The 18,068-nt window shown below is 51.2% G+C and overlaps 1 protein-coding gene across 1 annotated transcript; it reads right to left on the bottom strand.

Moving 5' to 3' along the window:
• Positions 1-8,382: 8,382 nt before the first annotated feature.
• On the bottom strand, positions 8,383-18,055 carry KCTD2 (potassium channel tetramerization domain containing 2). The gene is made up of 6 exons (XM_080629054.1): positions 17,756-18,055; positions 16,296-16,404; positions 15,993-16,084; positions 15,217-15,312; positions 12,184-12,309; positions 8,383-11,626 (listed from the first exon to the last, which is right to left on the bottom strand). The coding sequence occupies exons 1-6, from the start codon at positions 18,044-18,046 to the stop codon at positions 11,597-11,599; spliced, it is 744 nt and encodes a 247-aa protein (XP_080485180.1). The 5' UTR covers positions 18,047-18,055; the 3' UTR covers positions 8,383-11,596.
• Positions 18,056-18,068: the final 13 nt, after the last annotated feature.

The raw sequence follows: 18,068 nt of genomic DNA, 5'->3' as shown, positions 1-18,068 counted from the left end.
CCACTAAAGGCTCTGATGCAGCCTTTTGCAATATTAACCTCGGCATCACTCCTGTGAGCAGGGCTCTGGTGTTGGCTCCCGGCCCAAAGGACAGAAAACAAGGCTGGGAGCAGAAGGGGGGGCCCCGTGGGAAGGGGCTCTGAGATGCAAATCACGGTGCTGGTGCTCAGCACACTTTAATCCTTTGTCCACTTTCGCCGGGCGCAGATAATGCAGCTAATTCAAGTGCTTGTCTCTCTGGTGTGAATTAGCTGGAGGACAGCCTAAAGCCTCTCCCCGGCAACAGCGAACCTGCAATAAAAGGCAGAAGCACACAGCTCCTCTCTGTTCCCACACTGCTCAGTTTGTCCAGCACATTTCTGGCTCCCCGCACCTCTCCCTGCGCACCCGCTCACACGGAAGGGCTCCCCGGCGGGGCTGCGCATCCCATGGCTCTCATCCACCTTCTGCCCCTGGCTGCAGGACACCCTTTCCCCTGGGCAGCCCAACCTGGATGGACCCTGGCGCTGCGGTGCCAAGAGCACGGTGACCTCCTCGCTGCCTCCCCGCTGCCTGCATAAAGGTAAAGGAAGGAGCTGGCTCCAGCGCTGGCTCAGCCGGATGTGCCACACGAAGCACCAGCAGCGCCGCAGAACCGTGCTTTAACCCTTCCCAGGGTAACCACATCGGACGAACGGGGCAGACATGGGGGGCGGAACGTGCGTTTTAGTGCTCCTATGGGCTTGGTGGTCCTCAAACCCTGCTCCTGGTGTCGAGCAGTGAACGTGACAGAGCAGGGACATGTGCGGGACACGGGTTTTCCCATGCACGGGACCGCCTCATGCTGATGGTGCTGGGAACGGGACTGAAGTTCACGGCAATAACCACGCCTGGGTGCCTACTGCAAACACTGCTGCGCTGGGAGCACATGGATGTGCAAAGGTGCTTCCTTCCACCAGCCCACGCAGCGCCCGCGGTGCAGGGGTGCCATGGACAGGACACGGGGGAGCGCGCTGCTGGTCCCAGTCTTTCTTCCTGGCCAGTCACTGGTGATAATTCCCTCTCATCCAGGTCTGGATGCTGTTTCTTCTTCCTCCAGTGACCTCCAAAACTTCCTGGGGTTTCCCAAGCTGTGATGGAGCAGCCCCAGTAGTTGTTTATGGCAGCAGACCAGGGGTGCTCACACAGTGTCTTTCCCTCCTTCTGCCATGCCTCAGTTTCCCTCAGCTGTGATGAGGACTGGGATGAGGGTTGCTGGATGCTGCTCCCTGCAGGGACAAGCAGCCCTTTATGCTGAGAAACACAGGGGCTTGGGGCGTTTATGTAGCTCACTTCCTAGGAAGAGGTTTATATTCAGCCTGCAAATGATGATGATGATGTCCATATATCATCCTCAGTGAGAGCCTGCAGCTGGTGGGTACCTCCATGGGGAGAACAGCAGCCCAGTTCTCCCTTACAGCCTCCCAGGAGGGATTCTCCAGTGGGGAAACCAGAAGGGTGGCTGGTGGGGGGACACAGGACCCCTGCCCCAGTGATGAGCTTGGAGGGGTGCTCAGAGACCAGGCGATGCCAGCAGCTTGGGATGGAAATGGAGAGGAAAGATTCTTGTTCATGGTACATTAGGTCTCTGTCCTGCTGCCCAGCAGCATCCTCCTGCTGCCCCAGCTTGGCCCGGCAAGTGCTGGACATGGGGTTTATGAATGTGTAAAGTAAGCTGCATGTGCACAAGGGAGATGTTTACTGTAAACAGAGACGGGTGGTTTTAAACTGCTTTCTGGGGTCACCCGGTGTCTGTTGGGGGGAGGAAAGCCAAGCACACCTCTTGTAAATACCTTTATAAGTGACTTTTTAAGAACCTTTTCATCCTGAGGCCCTGGCTTGCTTTGCTGTCCTCTCCCAGCTGTGTTCTATCCCAGATGACTTTTCCAAGGTCACTCACTGACCTGACAGCAGAGAATCCACATCTGGCTCTGCTTAAAGCGATGGCCCAAGTGCTACAGCACAGCCTAATGCTGTGGGCTTGTGTCTGTAGGATGTGGCTTGTCAGCAGCCCTTAAGGGTCAGGCTGTGCCCAGGGCCATAGGTCCTGTGCTCTCTGAATGTCCTTACTGCCATGTTACAGATCTATAAGCCAGTCCCCAGCTCAGCAGCACTTTTGGGGCAGACCATGTGGAAACCAAAGCGCAAATACCCCAAAGACTGCAAATCCCTTTGAGAAATGCTCATTGCATCTGCTCCAGAGATCCTGGGTAGCAAATGGCCTGACACAGATTGAATCTTGGGGAGGAAGATGGATGCTGTTTGGATTTGGGTTTTAAGCAAGGGGAACTAAGTGACATTTCAGCTGTGCGATTGCACAGCGATAGCCGGGGGCTATTCCTGTTCCACACCGAATTAACCTCCTGCTCTGACGCTTTCCTTGAACCCCACCAGACCCAGCAGAAACCAAGCTCTCGGAGCACCCCAAAACACATTCCTGGCCTGAGACTGAGGCAGGATCTGAACAACCCTGGCAAACCCCCTGCGGAGCAGCTCTGCTGGTGCTGAGCGGATGGGGCTGTGCCAAGGGTGGGGAAGTGCTGGTTTATCAGGAGTTTCCCAAGCAGTTCCCATAGCATCACTCCCAAGTCCTCTCCCTGCAAAGGGCATTGGGGTCCTGCTTGCACTGATGGGTCCTGATCAGTTTGATCAGCCTCATCTGGGGCCTCCTTCCACACCCCTTCCACCCCATTTGCTCTCCAGCTGCATTTAAGTCCAGATCTTTGCTTTAGATCAGGCTTTGCTCCATCTCATTGCTGGTTTCTGCTTTCCTGTGCTGACTTTGTCTCTGCCTGGCTGCTCTGTGCTCATTTGTCACCATGATGTGGGTGCAACACCAGGTGAGACATTCCCCCTCTGGGACCATGTTTAATGACCAGTGATGAGGATAACACTGCTTGGCATGGAGATGGGAAGCGGGGATTGAGGAGGCAGCTGGCACCAGGGCATGCACTGACAGCTCCCATCGGCTCGCAGGAATCCAGCAAGACGGGGCTTGTCCCTGCGCTTTACCCTGGTGGGTGACTGCAGATGGTTTGGGTGTGATCCGGCCCTTGCTGCTGTCCCCATGGTCACTGGCTCGTGTGTGACACCCTGATGTGCCATGCTGCCCTGTGCTGCCCTGGGAGCGGGACTGATGCTGGCACAGCACTGAGCAAGAGATGGAGGTCTCTGCTAGAACCTGGTCATTGAGGCTACCTGGAAGCTGCTGGTGCTGTTCTGGCAGCTATTGTGAGGATGAGGAAGGTGTCCTGAAAAGTGGGGCTTTTGAAGAGATGGAGTTACTTTATTGCTGGCTGCATGAAAACTCTGTGCAATAGATGGGGATGTGGCACAAGAAGGGGGCAATGCGCTGTGCAGCTGAGGGTGAGTCTAACCCTGCTGCTGCCCATCTCCCCCATGGGCTGACACGTAGGGATGCTGTGCTGTGGTGTTCCCTCTAGCAGATCTTGTCTATCAAGCTCTTAATTCTCATTTACCTTGGTTTGTATTAATGAGGAATAAGGGGCTTAATGGTTGAAAGGTTGAGAAGTGTTTCCCTCGGTGGATGCTGGATCCTTGGAGCAGCTGGAGGTTGTTGGGGATTAAGGTGTGAAGCCACAACTTGGGTTTTTAGGAACCCAGCAGGTTTCGGGCTCCAGCCGGCCAAGAGAAGCAGCTTTGGCTGTGCTGCTCCCAGCAGATGCTGTTATCCCAGCCAGGTCCTGCTCTCCTTTGCCTTTTGTCCAAGGGCAGTCGCTCCAAGCAAGGTGCAGGTGATACCTGGAAGTCATAACACGGCAGGAGATCCAGCACCTTAGTGCCAACGCAGGGACTCTTCCTGCTCACACCCACAGGGATTGTGATGGTTCAACTTTGTGATTGCTTGAAAAGAAAGGCAGGAGCTCTTCATTCTGCTGGGAAGTGCAGGTCACTGTGTGCCTCAGGGACGTGTTATCACATGGAAACAGCTAAATGTGTCCTTTAGCCTTTGTTTCATGGGTAAACCCCCTTTGGTTTGGCAAATACAACCACCCCCTTCCTTTTTCCGTTTCTCTGTATTTGATTTTAGATGAAACCCCACTGAATTACTAGGAAGAGGATGACTGTTCAGCAGGTGTTTGTCAGCACTTCAGTGACTCATCTGCTTCTCCCCAACATCCTGAACTCAGTGCCTGGGTTAAGGGCCTGACCCTTCGCTTGGTTGCCCACAGTTTTCCTCATCTTTAGCCACTGCCATTTGAATGCATTAGGACCACTGGTGTGTCTGTTCCTGCCTGTGCTGCAGGAGCTGCTGCCCGAATCTAAGTCACGGGTGGAAGGTGCTCACCTTCCCTGAGGGTTTTCTTGGTGATGCAGAGCCCCACAGAGCTCAGCTCAGGGAGGGTCTGTTGGAGACCCATGGCACTTGATGACAACTCACACTTCAGGCCAAGGATGGGCTTGTATGAGGCTCCCATCTGCTGAGGTCTGGGGAGCTCTTAGGAAGGATGAAGGCTTCTGATAGGGAATATTGCTACAGGGTCAAATGTTGATGCCTTTGCCTATGTTACACCACAATCTGAAGATGGTTGCTGGGGTTTGTGGCTCCTCTTTACTGTGGTTTGGAGAAAAGCCTGTATTTCTCCAGCCCTGGAAGGGAGAGGGTGCCTGTGGGTTATTTGTCCATGTGAAAGTTGGGTTAAACCTCCAGTGGCTGTCGCAAACCCAGACCAAGGTGAATGGCTATGGCCAAGGTCCTTGTTTCCCAAACAAGGTAGTGAGCTGGGCTGAAAATATCTGCAGGCTTTCTGGCTGCAAATAGATGGGGCTTGTGATGGCTTTGTTCTGGGTGAAGGGGGTGGGTAAGTGACAAACTGACCTTGTCCCTGTGCGAGAGCCTGAGGCAGAGCAGAAGAGCGTGCGTGTGTGCAAGATGCTCTTATGGCTGTGGCCAGACCCCTGCGCCGCTGGGTTTCCCCCTCCCCTATGTGTGTGAAGAGGGGAGATGCAGCAGCAGCTTCCATTGCTTTTGCTGGCGCCTCATGCTGAGCAGTGGGATGCTGATAAGCGCCTCTGTGCTGCTAAACCCCTTTGCTATCTTGGATGTCAGCTTGGGTTTCCTGTGCTCACAGACAAGAGCGGGCAGGCCAGGAAAACAAGGGAACAGTGCTGCAGGCAAAGCTGGCAGCGGGTCCAGTGACTCATGGCAGGTTTGCTGTGCTGCACTGAGCTGAGCCCCAGCCACAGGGAGCCAAGTGGCCCTAACCCAGGGTGAGAGGAGGGCTCAGAGCCTGAGCCTTTCCTTGAGACGTGGGGTTGCTCCTTTTATGCCCCTTCTGATGAGGAATAGGCTGATAAAGGGGTATTGAAGCCCTCTGCTGCAGCTGGGATGTGTGTGCTATTGACTGTGGCTATCGGAAAATCTCAGCCAGGGTTGGTTACTCATCTTCCTCCCAAGCACCTGGAGAAGGCACCTGGGGAACTCATTTCCCTCAGTTGCCCCTCAGGGGTAGGATGGGCCGAATCCTGCCCTGGGCAGGTATGGAGTTCACTGGGTGCTCTTGTGCTGCCATCCACCTCCTGCCTTGGTCGTGGCACAGCTCCATGGATGGAGCTTCCTGCTCACAGGAGCTGCTTGTCCATGGGGAGGTGCCTGCACTGGGTATCCCACATCTTGGGGCAGCCTGGGGTGCTTGGGCAAACCTAGCCAAGAGCCTTAACCCTCTGCTGAGGCCAGTTCTGCAGCAAACCACCCCTCTGTTTCCATTCTAGAACAGCCTGGGTTTGGCAATAGGGAGAGCTGAGCTTTGGCCCTGGCAACAGCAGGATCTGCTTGTTGAGAGCTGGTGTATAGGGTTACTTGAAGCAGGGTGAAAATGAACATATGGAATGCTGCTGCCTGTGCTGCAGAGCCTCTCACTGCTTGGTAACACTGGGGCATCACCTGTGTGCTCTGCAGTGAAGGAATGGTTTCTAAGAGGAGTTAAGGCTTTGATGGGAAAGGGAGGGATGGAGCAAAGCTCTGGCAGCTCCAGCCTGTGGTTTCAGCAGAAACCACTGAGTGACACTTGTGTTTTCCGCCCGGTGATGTGGCATTGGGTGTGCTTATGTGGCTGTATAGGACAGCCCTAGAGTGGAGAGCAGGGAGGCCTGGCATGCCAGCTGTGATTTGGATGTGATTTGTAGTCCCATCTGCTGACAAGTCCTACCTTGTGGATGTGAATGAATGCGCAGGCAGTGCCAGCAGGGCCAGCCCGGCAGCTCCTGCCTCTGCCCAAGACGCTGCCAGCGCTTGAGCATGGCTTTGCCCTGGTCAAGTTCACTGCAGCCCAGACCTGCGGTCAGAGACATGGGGATGGGTTAAGGAGGTTCTGTGGTGACTTGGCTCAGCAGTGGTTTCTGCCCCTGTGAGCAACCAGTGATGGTCTCATTGTCTTCCACTGTGTTGGTGTTAAACCCGGGTTTGGGGTTGGCTCAGCCCCCTCCAGCTCTGTTTTGAGGCTCCTGTTGCAGTGGGGATGGAGGCGGCAGCAGGGTGCCTGCAGGGCAGCTTCAGAGCAGCCACAGCAGCAACAGCCACTTGTAGTCAAAGGACTAAATTAATCCATGGTTTCCCATCCATATGTCTTTGTTCCTCCTCCTTCTCCCCACATTGGGCCTCAATTGTCGACATTATCCACCTTTTGGCATCACCAGAGCTTGACTCTGTGGTTTGCCTCTGCCTCCCTGCTGCCATCCGTCTGTTGGTACCTCTGTTTCAGGCATTTGAGCTGCAATGCTGTGTAAAAAGGGAAGAACTAAATCTCAGCTAATCCCCAGTCACACTAAGGACACAAACACTGGCAGCTCTGTGTGTGGTAATAGAGGTGGGGGTAATAGAGCAGTGATTTAAACCATCTTCCAGGGTTTCTGGGCTAATGCCCATGCCCAGGACAGCCTCTTGCCCACAGTTGGTGCAGGATCAGGATGCAAGAGGAAGTTGGCTTGAAGAAACTGCAGTTGCTTTTCTCATGTTCGCTTTTTGCCTTGGTGATGGCAAGAACCGTGTGTGTTTGATCTTGTGGGGTATGTGGAGAGCTGTTTGCAGGCTGCTGCAGGTGTTCAGTGTTGGTCTCTTGTGGTAATCCCAGCCTGGTTTGGGTTGGAAGGGACCTTAAAGCTCATCCAGTTCCAACCCCCTGACACCTTCCACTAGAGCAGCTTGCTCCAAGCCCCTGTGTCCAACCTGGCCTTGAGCACTGCCAGGGATGGGGCAGCCACAGCTTCTCTGGGCACCCTGTGCCAGCGCCTCAGCACCCTCACAGGGAAGAGCTTCTGCCTCAGAGCTCATCTCAGTCTCCTCTCTGGCAGGTTCAAGCCATTCCCCTTGGCCTGTCCCTTGTCCAAAGCCCCTCTCCAGGTTTCTTGTGGCCCCTTTAGGCACTGGAGCTGCTCTAAGGTCTCCCCTTCAGAAGCCGCCTCTTCTCCAGGCTGACCCAGCCCAGCTCTCTCAGCCTGGCTCCAGAGCAGAGCTGCTCCAGCCCTTGCAGCATCTCCATGGCCTCCTCTGGACTTGCTCCAAAAGGCCCATATCGTTGTGCTGGAGACCCCAGCACTGAACACAGAAATGCAGGACGGTTATGTGTGTCTCATTGGAGCAGAGGGGGAGACTTCCCTCCCTTCACCTGCTGGTCATGCTCCTTCTGAGGGGACAAAGCTGTCTGAACAGCCAGTCCTTTGCCACATGTGCTGGTCCAGCGCTGAGTACGGGTTTAGTGAACAAAAGCTGACAAAAAAAGGCATTTTCCTTTCTTAGCTACTCACATTTAATGCTCATATTAACATTCTGCTTGCTCGTGGTTGTCAGTGGAAACGATAAAATGTGGAAGCTGAGATTGTTTTCTATAATAGAAAACCAGGAACATGCTGCAGTTTGCCTTTAGAGAATCAGAATGGTTTGGGTTGGAAAGGACCTTAAGATCATCCAGTTCCAAACCCCTGCAATGGGCAGGGACGCCCCACAGTAGGCCATGTCACCCAAGGATCTGTCCAGTCTGGCCTTTGAAAATAACCAAGGCCTCCCAAATCTAATTATATCCACTTCTTGACAAATCACTGCTATAAATGGAGGCAGAAGCACGTTTCCTTCCCCATACGCACCCATCCCTGTGCGGATGCAGAGAAAGCCGCAGACCCCTCAGCTCAACCGGTTCAAACCCATTTCAGACTCTTTATTGGAAAACCAAGAACTCGCTCAATCACGCACAGCATCTCGCCTGTTATTCAAACACATTTAATAACCAAAGAGAACCAGTAGCAAAGGGCACTGACACAAACTGTACAAAACCTCCAGGTTTGCAGGTAAAGGTGAGGAGCCCACGGCCCAGTGCCCCACAGCCCCCCCCCAGGCCCCCTCTGCCTCAGCCCACTCAGTCACCCCTGAGTAAAACTGCTTTGTGTTTAAAAATGTGCAGAGACCAAGACACTTCGAGAGGTTCTTTCCAGTCTTGCCATAATGGGACAATTTTAGGCCACTGGGAATGTGTTTAAAACCCAAAGTGTCGAACTCGCCATTGCCAGGATTCATCCTGGAACATGAACCTTCCCAAGAGGCACAAGTGCTCTGAGATATCCAATAGATCTATCCCTGCTCACCTACCCTACTCGCCACAACACACTACCTGTTTTGGAGTGAATGGGACAGATTTCATCCTAATTCGGAGCTAGTTTTGATATAGTTGTGACTGAGTGATAGGCAATGGAAGGAAAAGCCCTATCTTGAGCACAGAAGGGATGCAACTGGTGCATAATGCAGAGACCAGCCTTGGTCTCGGGGTAAAGGTGACCAAGCACATTTGGGAAAGGAGAAATCTTCCTGGGAATGTACCTGCTCTGGATGGAATTCATACCTGGTCCTAAATATCACCCAAGAACTCCAGTGTCCAGTACCGACTGGTCTCCTACCATCAACTTGGTTTGTTGAGTTTAAAGACCCTACAATTGAACCCAGAGTCTTCAATCCCCTGGCACATCCTCACTGCAGAAAGCAGCATGGAAGGGAAAAGCAAGATGCAACTTTGAAAGTCGTTCTTGTGCACGTGAGTTAAACAGCTCCTCTGTTAGCTGGCAATGGGAACTTTTAGGCTTTCTGTGGCTCAGAACAGGGAGCGATGGCATCACTTCTGTATCAGGCAATCCTCTGGTGGGCTTCCCCATGGATGGCATTTCTGGTGATACACACAAGCAAAGATGTGTCCCTGTTATCTACTTGAGCTGTACAGGACAGAAAGCCGCCCTCTGCTTTGAGCTCCATGGCTTGAACAGCAAGGTGCTCAACTGGCACTGATGTGACAAAAGCAGCCCGACCAGTTCCTGCTGCCTTTAGTTTGGGATTTCCTGACCAGTTCCCAGAAACGCCTTCCTCTGAGGAAGGGAAAGAAGACAGATGAGAGTGATCAAGGGCTTTTCTAGGCTGCTAGCTTGCTTACATGTGCTTCCTGACCTTCCCGAGCACGGACAGACAATGAGCGAGGCTACAAGATACTGACAGAGGAGAGATCTCTACACACATCACAGTGTTATTTAGGCCCAGCCAAGGCATACGGTCTAATCACACCAGTACCATCTCATCACATAAACAGGGAAGATGGAGAGCAGAAGAGGAGCTGGGTTCTTCAGCGTGATGGCAAGCCAGCTGCACTTCACCAGCCTGTAACTGACACAAGGTGCATTCAAAGACATTTGGCACAGTCCGTTGCTACCAGGATTAAACTAGCACAGATAATCAACCTTTCTTGAGAATGAGGCAAAGCCTCCTCTGGAGGAGGTACACTGGCAAAGCAGGATGGGAGGGGAGAGGCAAGAGTGCATACAGAAGCACTGGGAAGAGGCGGAGTGCAGTGGTGTCACTTGATGTCCTCACTGCATGTCTTGTCTGCTGAACTGGTTGTTGGACCGTCGGTAACGCTGCTGCAAGGCCCTGTCAGCAACAAGTGATAAGATGGGAAACCTGCCTAATTCTATCTCAAAGCTTTAAGGAGACCACAGGTAGCTGAAGTCCTCCAGAAAGGAGCCCAACTCCCCAGTCCAAGTGAGGAATCTTCTGATACCTTATTGAGAACCAACTGCTCCGAGCTTATCCATGTCTGTGAATTCCAGTATCTCTGAAGCTTTGCGCTTTAATGTCAGTTTGGGACTTGACTCAAAGAGACCCAAGTGCCTGAACCCTTGGGCTACAGAGAACAAAGCCAGGATGAAGGGGGGAAAAACATGCAGCAAATTGCTAAGTAATTCCATTTACCAGACTAGGAGGGACATGCCCTTGGTTAGGGATGGCACAGATTAACAGAGGGGAACCAGTGACTGCAGTTTGGCTAAGATCAGAATCCAAGAGAGGCACAAACGAACATTTTGCACATCCATCCAAGGCATTCAGAACAAAATAAGGAAAGAAAAGCCACAGAAGTTGACACATCACTTTGGACAAGAAACATTACAACAGTTTGGCAACTTTTCACCAACCCCACCCCCCGACCCCAACTCTGTGCTGCCCCTCTATAATTTGAGGTGATCTCCTAAAGGTGGGGACACGAGGGGGCTGCAGGTAAATCACTGTGTGTAAGTAAGGGGATCTCCTCTGCAAAGGATCTCATGGGTTAAAACAAACCTACCTGCTTGCTACAGTACAAAAGAGATTTTACCTGAAGCCCTCCCTTGGGGAGAAGGAAGGAGACAGAGAGCCCACGCTGCTGGAGACAAACAAGGCAAAGCTGAACTTGGCAGCAACAAGTCCCTAACCTTGTGACTTTACACCAGGCTAAGATATGGCCATGGCAGGGTGCTGGAGGGGAAGATGTCACTGCTTCTCTTCAGCAGAGAAGCGTGAAGGACAACTATCACTCTACCACTACTCTGGGTGAACACAGGTCTCTGTTTATGCATGCGAAGTGATGGGCTTTGGGAAACACCAGGAGCTCGTATGTAATAGTGTTAACAGTGAGACCCACGTAAGGTGTACACACAACTCCCCTCCCCTTAGTATCTAAACTTAGCTCTTAGGAATTGAACAAGGAACAAATACAAAGCAAGAATGGAGAAGTCTGTGTGGGTTTTTTTACGAGTGGTTGTTTTGTTCCTCCTTTCAAAGCCCTGTTCTGATCGGGGGGGATGTGGCTGATCAGGAGGGGGAGCACTGCAAGGTCCTTGCGCTTTCCTGGTGGCAGCCCTGGGTGCAAGAAATGGCACAGCTCAAATACAGATCCTCCCACCTGCACCAGCCTGTGGAAGGTGGGACTGATCCCAAGGGCCTGTGGACCTGAGCAACCTTCACAAAGGCTCTGACTGGGAATGTGGCCCAGCTGCTGGTGGAGAAACTCAATACAGCGCTGGCCAAGAAAAGAAACCAAATACTTGTGGAAAGGACCATCCCCCTGGAAAAGTCTCTTCCTTCCCAGGTTTCCAGGGTAAGAGGGAAGCCTTTGGTTATGACCAGAATTATTCACCATTGGCAGGACAGGCTCGGCTTTGCTTTGCGTTAGCTTGGTTACTGTACAAGGGCAAGGTTGCACTGCGAAGAGGCGCTCTGCCCAGCTGGGCTGCCCTTTGACATCTGGGAGTGTTAACGGAGTGGACACTGGAATTACATCCGGGATCCTCGCTCCTGAAGAATCTGGAAAAGAAGAGGCCATGTTGGACAAGTTTATATGCAGAAGTTCACATTCAGAGTCCTTGGTTTTTGCAGAGAAAGGAGATAGAGTAACGTGACCGTATCTTGCTGGCTTCTATGCTACAAGCCTAACAAATGACAGGCTGCTTAAAGCAGACTGAGCCCCTTCTCTACAAATCCTGCTTAGCTGCCTCCCAGGAGTTAAGAATGGTGTTTTCTGTTGCTATCCAGGGGGAAGAAAAGAGTGGCTTGAAAAGAGAAAGAGTTTGTCTCTCCCTGCAACATCCTTCAACCACAAAATGTGACCAGTCTCAAAGGTCCAGGCAATGCTGGCTCTCTTTTTCAAGGCTCTCTCTCCAATTTGTCTTGATTTGAAACATACAGCCTTGGCTCTTGCTGTCAATAACACATAACATCTTCCAAGAGGGAAAGATCATGGACAGAGGAGGACATAGGAAAGCTGCTACACAGAACTGCTACTGCAACTTATGGATCTGCTACTGCAGGTACAGCTTTTTCTTTGCAAAGGGGAATTCAAGCCCTCTGAGCAGACGCCTCACCTTTGCCTTCTCGCTCGGCTCCTTGACAATGCCATTGGTAGAATTGTTGAGCTCCCTGGACACAACGCAGAGGAATTCTGCCTGGTCTTCGTTTCCGTAGTTATAGGAAGATCCAATGCTGATGAGCTGTGCAACAAGAAATAATCAAGGGAATATCACTAAGTCTTGACTTCTGCTTTATTCCCACTATTGCTCTGTGAGGTACAAGTGCCCAGTGGAACCTATTCTGGACCTCAAGCGTCTCCCCGTGGCCTTCTGTGTCACAGGCTTTGTGTAGAACAGGGACACAGCCGAGCTCCAGAGCCCTCTGCTGGCACCTGGAGCCCAGGAGGGAAATTCCAGCCTGAAACTCTAATGCTGAACACAACAGAACACATCCCAGTCAATCACTGAGGGCACAAAAAGACACATCATATAGATTTTCCTACATATATATAGATTTTGCTATATAGCGATATAGATATATTTTGCTAGATATAGATACACATTTTGCTACACATAATATCCAGCTAATTCAGACACGGGGTGGGCAATGCAGACTTCCTGATCCAGACTCCACTGAGCTCTGCTCTCAACTTGCCCTGTGACTTTGATGTGTAAAAGCTGGAAAGGCAATTCTTTACCGCAGACGGATATTAGATTAACCAGGGGACATGTGGCAAACTGGCACCATTCTTTATGTAGATGCTGTCAAGATGGAGTTGATAACTGTATAAATGGGATTATATTCTATTACTGTTGTGATGAGGGGTCTGGACTGCATCCAAGAAATCCCATCTGTCTCATTTATCATTATTACATTAAAAGGACATCCTGGAGTGCAGAGCTAATTTATCATTTACTGCTCAGTTCTGCTTTCTAGAGAATACATCTAAGTCATCTGAAGAAAGCAATAGGAATTGTATCAATTGCGTATCCCAGGAAACTTTAATACGCAGCGTGCACCCAACTTCCATGTCCTAAAGGGTTTTAGAAGAGACAGCTCCATCTTTGAGGCAGATGACTATGTGGTTACAGTGCAGCTGCAGGAACCCTTGGGGGGCTGGTGTACTGCCTGACCTCCAGTACCGTTTTAAACAGGCTTTGATGTTTGTGCTGATGCCAAAAGATAGACACAGGATTATAAAGGGTTTCTTCTTTTTCCTTTTGCTTCTCTGCTCCTGTTTTTAGAGTTGAATCTCTTTGATACTCCAGTACCACACATGACTATTTACTCAACAAAACATCTTTTGATAAAGACAGCAGTTTTCCAGACTATGGGACTGTAGGGGGACACAAGAATGGATTTCTGTTTAAAATAGCAGATTTCTATTTCATCCTAATTTAAGCAGGACTCAATAGAACAAGGCAGAGAACCTGAATGGCCACGTGCTCCTCGGACAGCCCGAGCCTGACAAATGATGCTGCAACAGCTTTTACTGTTTCTGGCTTTCCTGCAGGTTTCTGAACCGGTCTTTTTGGTGTTACAAAATGACTGGATCCAAAGAGCCCAGAAAGGGAGTATCTGCTCTGTTCAATCATTGGCATCCAGGCTAAGATTTAGCAATGGGCTCTCTTTGTTCCCAATATGTAGATCTGTTACTGTCTTTCCTAACACATCTCAGCATGCCAAGTGGTGTGATCTGGGGGAGGGTAGAAGCCATGCAGGGCTGCACATCAAGGCAAGACCTTGGCAACAGGCTGCAGCTGCAATGGGCCTCCCAGCAGGGGACACAACCTATGCTGCACCATTGCCATGTCCCCAGTCTGTGACCTAGTCTGGGCCACCTCAAAGCTGCATGGAAGCTGTGTTGCTGTGTGAGGTCTAGTCCTGACCAAGGCATTGTACCTGTCTGTCCTGTTCACCCCTGCCCTTGGGGGTGTCTGAAATGTGAGTCCTGGGGAGGGCAAAACCAGCTCCTGAGGATGGGAGTGTGCTGGAGCAGGACATGCAGGAAATGTCCCTGGTGCCTGCCGCGTACAGGAAGGAAGCTGATGTGGATTTGTGCAAAGGTTGTGGATGGTGGAGGGAGGGAACTGGAAGGGAACCCAGTAACATTTGCTTACAATTGGTATCTTGACCCTGTCAGTACAGATTTGAAAAGCAGGACCAGAAAAGATGTAAGGGTGCAGATTCCTGTGTAGGGTCTAGTTCTGGGGTTGCACACATGCACGTGTGAAAGGCAAATTCTGCCGAGTCAATTTCTGGACAGCAAAACCTGGCTGTTGGAGAACTGCACTTCCATAAAGCAGCTACTGGCTTTTAGTCATGTCACCACCAGCTCACAGGGGCAAGAGGTTTTGGCTAACTCTCCACAATGCAACGGGAGTTCTCAGGCATTACAGAACAGATACATATGAACAAGTGATGCAGAGTGCTGTTGCTCATCCTCTGCCTCACTTTGTGGCAGTACACGTTTCCCATAGCATCCACCTGTACTGAAGCTGGATTAACTGGGAAGACAAAGCTGTAATTCGTAGCTTATTCTGCAGTTTAATAGAGCATTAACATGCAGGCCAGCTGGCTTCCAGTTCTCCATCCTCTTAAACGAAAGGATTGTATTTGATTCCAGAAACCAAATGTGGAACTAATGCCATATGCAGCTCCAGTGACACTTAGCCCCAAACCCAGCTGCATTAGTAAGGCATCTGCAGGAAGTGCATTTCTCATGTCACTCAGTGTCTCTTTAGCAAATGCAGGAGTCATGGCTTTGAGCTTCCAGAAAAGTTGAGCTGTATTTTTTTATGGGTCTATTAATTTTCCTGTATTAAACTGTTGCACCAGGGCCTGGTCTATGTGACGAAATGCAGGAGAAGGGAAGACCTGCTCTGGGATTTGACAAGGATACAGAAAACACTGAAAGAAAATTACATCTCTCTGCAGTTTGATTGAATTCTGCCTTTTCCTGACAGTTATCTTAAAGAGCAGACTGCTGCTCTGTTCAGGCTGCTTATTCAGAAGAGCAGAGGGGTGTGAAGTGCAATTCAGCACCAAATTCTGCTTATTCCACATGCAGCTTTCAAAGGGGTTCTGCAGTTCTTTGGTAACGGTACCTGTTCAAACTTCCACCCATCGGACATAGTGGATACCATCTGTGTGAGCTCTTCCTCTTGGCACTGCAGGACTCTGTACACATGCTTCACAGGTCCCTAAGGCAGAGAGAAGAAAAATAAGCGTAAGGTTAGTAATTGTTATACTAGTATCCAGCTAGAAAATGAATAAGTATCTCCTGCTCTGTTGTATTTGTTGTCATTTGAGGAAGTCTGAGCCCTGAGGGTCCATCCTTCTGACCATCCAACTGATCCTAAAACAGGTACATATGGTTGGCACACTTCTCTTAAAAGCCTTCTGGGCATCTAAGGGCCACTAAAAGCAAAACCTCTTTGGCTTCCAAAGCCATTTACTGCGTTTTGAAAACATTTCTCTTCTGCAATGGAATCTACCGGATGTGTTATCAGCTGAGCAGCAATGGGTAACATTGCCTCAGACGGATATAAGGGGAAGAAAATGGTTTAGGGAAGGAAAAGTTTTAACTACTCGTTACTTACCAAAGCAGCATGTTTTGCTTTACAGCTACCCAGCTTTGCTCCTGGCCCCTCTTGTTTAACTCTTCCTTGTCCTTCCCTACAACACTAACAAGATGGCTCAGTGTCCTGTGCTTACAGAACCATAATGGACGCTTTTTCCTAGCTGTGCCCTGGATCTATTTGAAAGTACTCATTCTTCCAGTTAAAGATAACTGCTAAATCAAAGAACTGCTACTAGAAGTGTTGACAGCCACACTTGCCCTCCTGCTGTGCCACAGAAACACGAATATTCCTGTGCTTACTTGAGAGGTTCTGTTCTCGTTGTCCCGTATCCGCTCCTTCACCAGCCGCACAAGAGATGCAATGTTGTAAAACTCAGCTTCTTCCAGTACCCCTAAGGAAGGAAGCAAAAGCAGACATAGATTCTGTTACTTTTATATAGGGTAGAATGGAGATGATTCTGCTATGAGGATGGAACAGCTGCTCCTGACTCCAAATCTATCCCAGAGAAAATCCCACACGCTGAATGGGCTGTGCCGCATATTCCATGCTCCCAGGCTGGAAGAAAACCACCAGTCAGTTCTTCCCCAGTGTTCTTCTCTTACCTTCCTCTGCAAGCTCCTTGTTTATGATGAGCTTCCCGTGTCGGAGGTAGTTCAGTATTGGACCAAAATAGGTGGGGTCTCTATCGATGAGATACGCCCCTGTCTCGTCCTGTTGAAGAGGGGATGGGTAAGTGGTACCAGGAAAAGAATCATCTCAGTTGAAAACAATAAATAGAACAGTTTTCCTTTTGAGAACCAAGATTCCTTGGCCTGTGAAGGGTGTGCTTGTGACTCCACATTGAAACCAACATTTATGTTTTCAATATCTGAACTCTGCTATAAATGCTGCAGCTTAATAGTGTTAGTAGATGTTTCAGATTAACCAGTTCTCCACACACAGTTTATATATCTGGAGAGAAAGGCAGGGCTTAACATAGGTTTTCTTCACTACAATAATAAGAACCAAAAGCTGGCAGTTGTTTTCTGCCTAAATTTTTTTCCAGACTCATTTAACTGGGGGGCTCTGGAGGAAAACTGAATCTCCAGCAACCATTAAAGTAGCTCTTTTTTACTCCTTTCTACTACTGGAAGTACACGCTGCAATGCACCAGCCATGTCTCTAGCAACATAATAACTGTTAAATAACCAACAATTCACAACTAAAAGCATCTCCTGAGCCAGCTTTGGAGCACTGACAAACCCTGTGCAGAACTCTTCCATATCACTCCCTTACCCCACTTTAATGCATCATTTCTGCTGGCAGTCAACCTGCAGTCAACCTGCCCTAAAGCAATAAAAGACCAAAAGAGACATTCTGAAACGTCACCTCCTCTACTCACTGAAGCAGTGACTCTTGACTTTGATCACAACTTCGATTAAGCTCTGAAGAGAGTGCCCAAAGACCAGGCTCTCAGTCTGCCCTGCCCACAAAACAGGTACAAAACCTGGTGCAGCAGCTCCTACAGCAAACCTGCAAGTACAAGAGCAACCGTCTGCAAAACCCTTATGACAAATGGCAATGAGTTCCAAGCTGTCCACTCATAAGGAACACACGCTGTGGTCTTTATGACAGCAAAGTGGAATACAGGATTACAAAAACACATTCCTATTTCTAGGAAAGCTTCCTTCTTGTTCCCTCCCTGCTACAACCATCATGGGAGTGCTGCTGGTTTGCTCCTGGAGGGGACCTGTGTCCTGGCAGGAGACGCAGGGCATCGTGCCTGCAGCACCCCGCTGTCACCAGCACTGGGCAGACCCTAAGCCCCGTTCTTGTGGATATGGGCAGCCATATAACGGTGGGGCAGGCCATGGGACGAGGAGATGGCGTGTGGCTGCTGTGGAGATGGGCCTCGCCACGCCGCGGGGCCAGGGCCGTGCCTGGGGATCAAGGAGTGCCGGCCCTGCGCACACCGGCAGCGCGGCTGTCACCGAACCAATACCCCGGGGTCGGGGCGCTGCTCCCCGGCGGCACCGGCTGCTGTGGCGGTCACTGCCGGGGCCGGTCCCCGCCGCGGCCTCACCTTGTCGGAGCCGAGCTCGGGCCCGTCCTGGCAGCAGAGGCGGCACAGGAAGGACTTGGGCTCCCGGCACAGCGTCTGCCGGGTGCTCACGAAGTACGTGCCGCCGACGTTCAGCCGGACCCACTTGGAGGGGGCGGGCGGCCGGGCCGCGCCGGGCGGGGACAGCGCCGCACCGGAGCCCGCCGCCGCTCCGGCCGCACGGGGACTGGGCGGCCCCGGCGCTCCCCCGGGGCCCGGGCTGGGCGTGCGGCCCCGCGGCGGCCCCTCCGCTGCCGCCGCCAGCTCGGCCATGGCGGAGCCGCTCAGCGCCGCC

The sequence above is a fragment of the Psittacula echo genome (genome assembly GCF_963264785.1).
Source record: "Psittacula echo genome assembly, chromosome: 14".
Lineage (NCBI taxonomy): Eukaryota > Metazoa > Chordata > Aves > Psittaciformes > Psittacidae > Psittacula > Psittacula echo.
This window is presented reverse-complemented; position numbering and strand designations above follow the sequence as displayed.

Bases quoted from the DNA above. Each gene is read 5' to 3' on its own strand.
- KCTD2 (XM_080629054.1), bottom strand. From the start codon at position 18,046: ATGGCCGAGCTGGCGGCGGCAGCGGAGGGGCCGCCGCGGGGCCGCACG. The intron at 16,405-17,755 runs GTGAGGCCGCGG...CCTCTTCAACAG, and splicing joins CCGAGCTCGGCTCCGACAAG to GACGAGACAGGGGCGTATCT. The intron at 12,310-15,216 runs GTACCGTTACCA...CTTGTTGCACAG, and splicing joins ATGGGTGGAAGTTTGAACAG to CTCATCAGCATTGGATCTTC.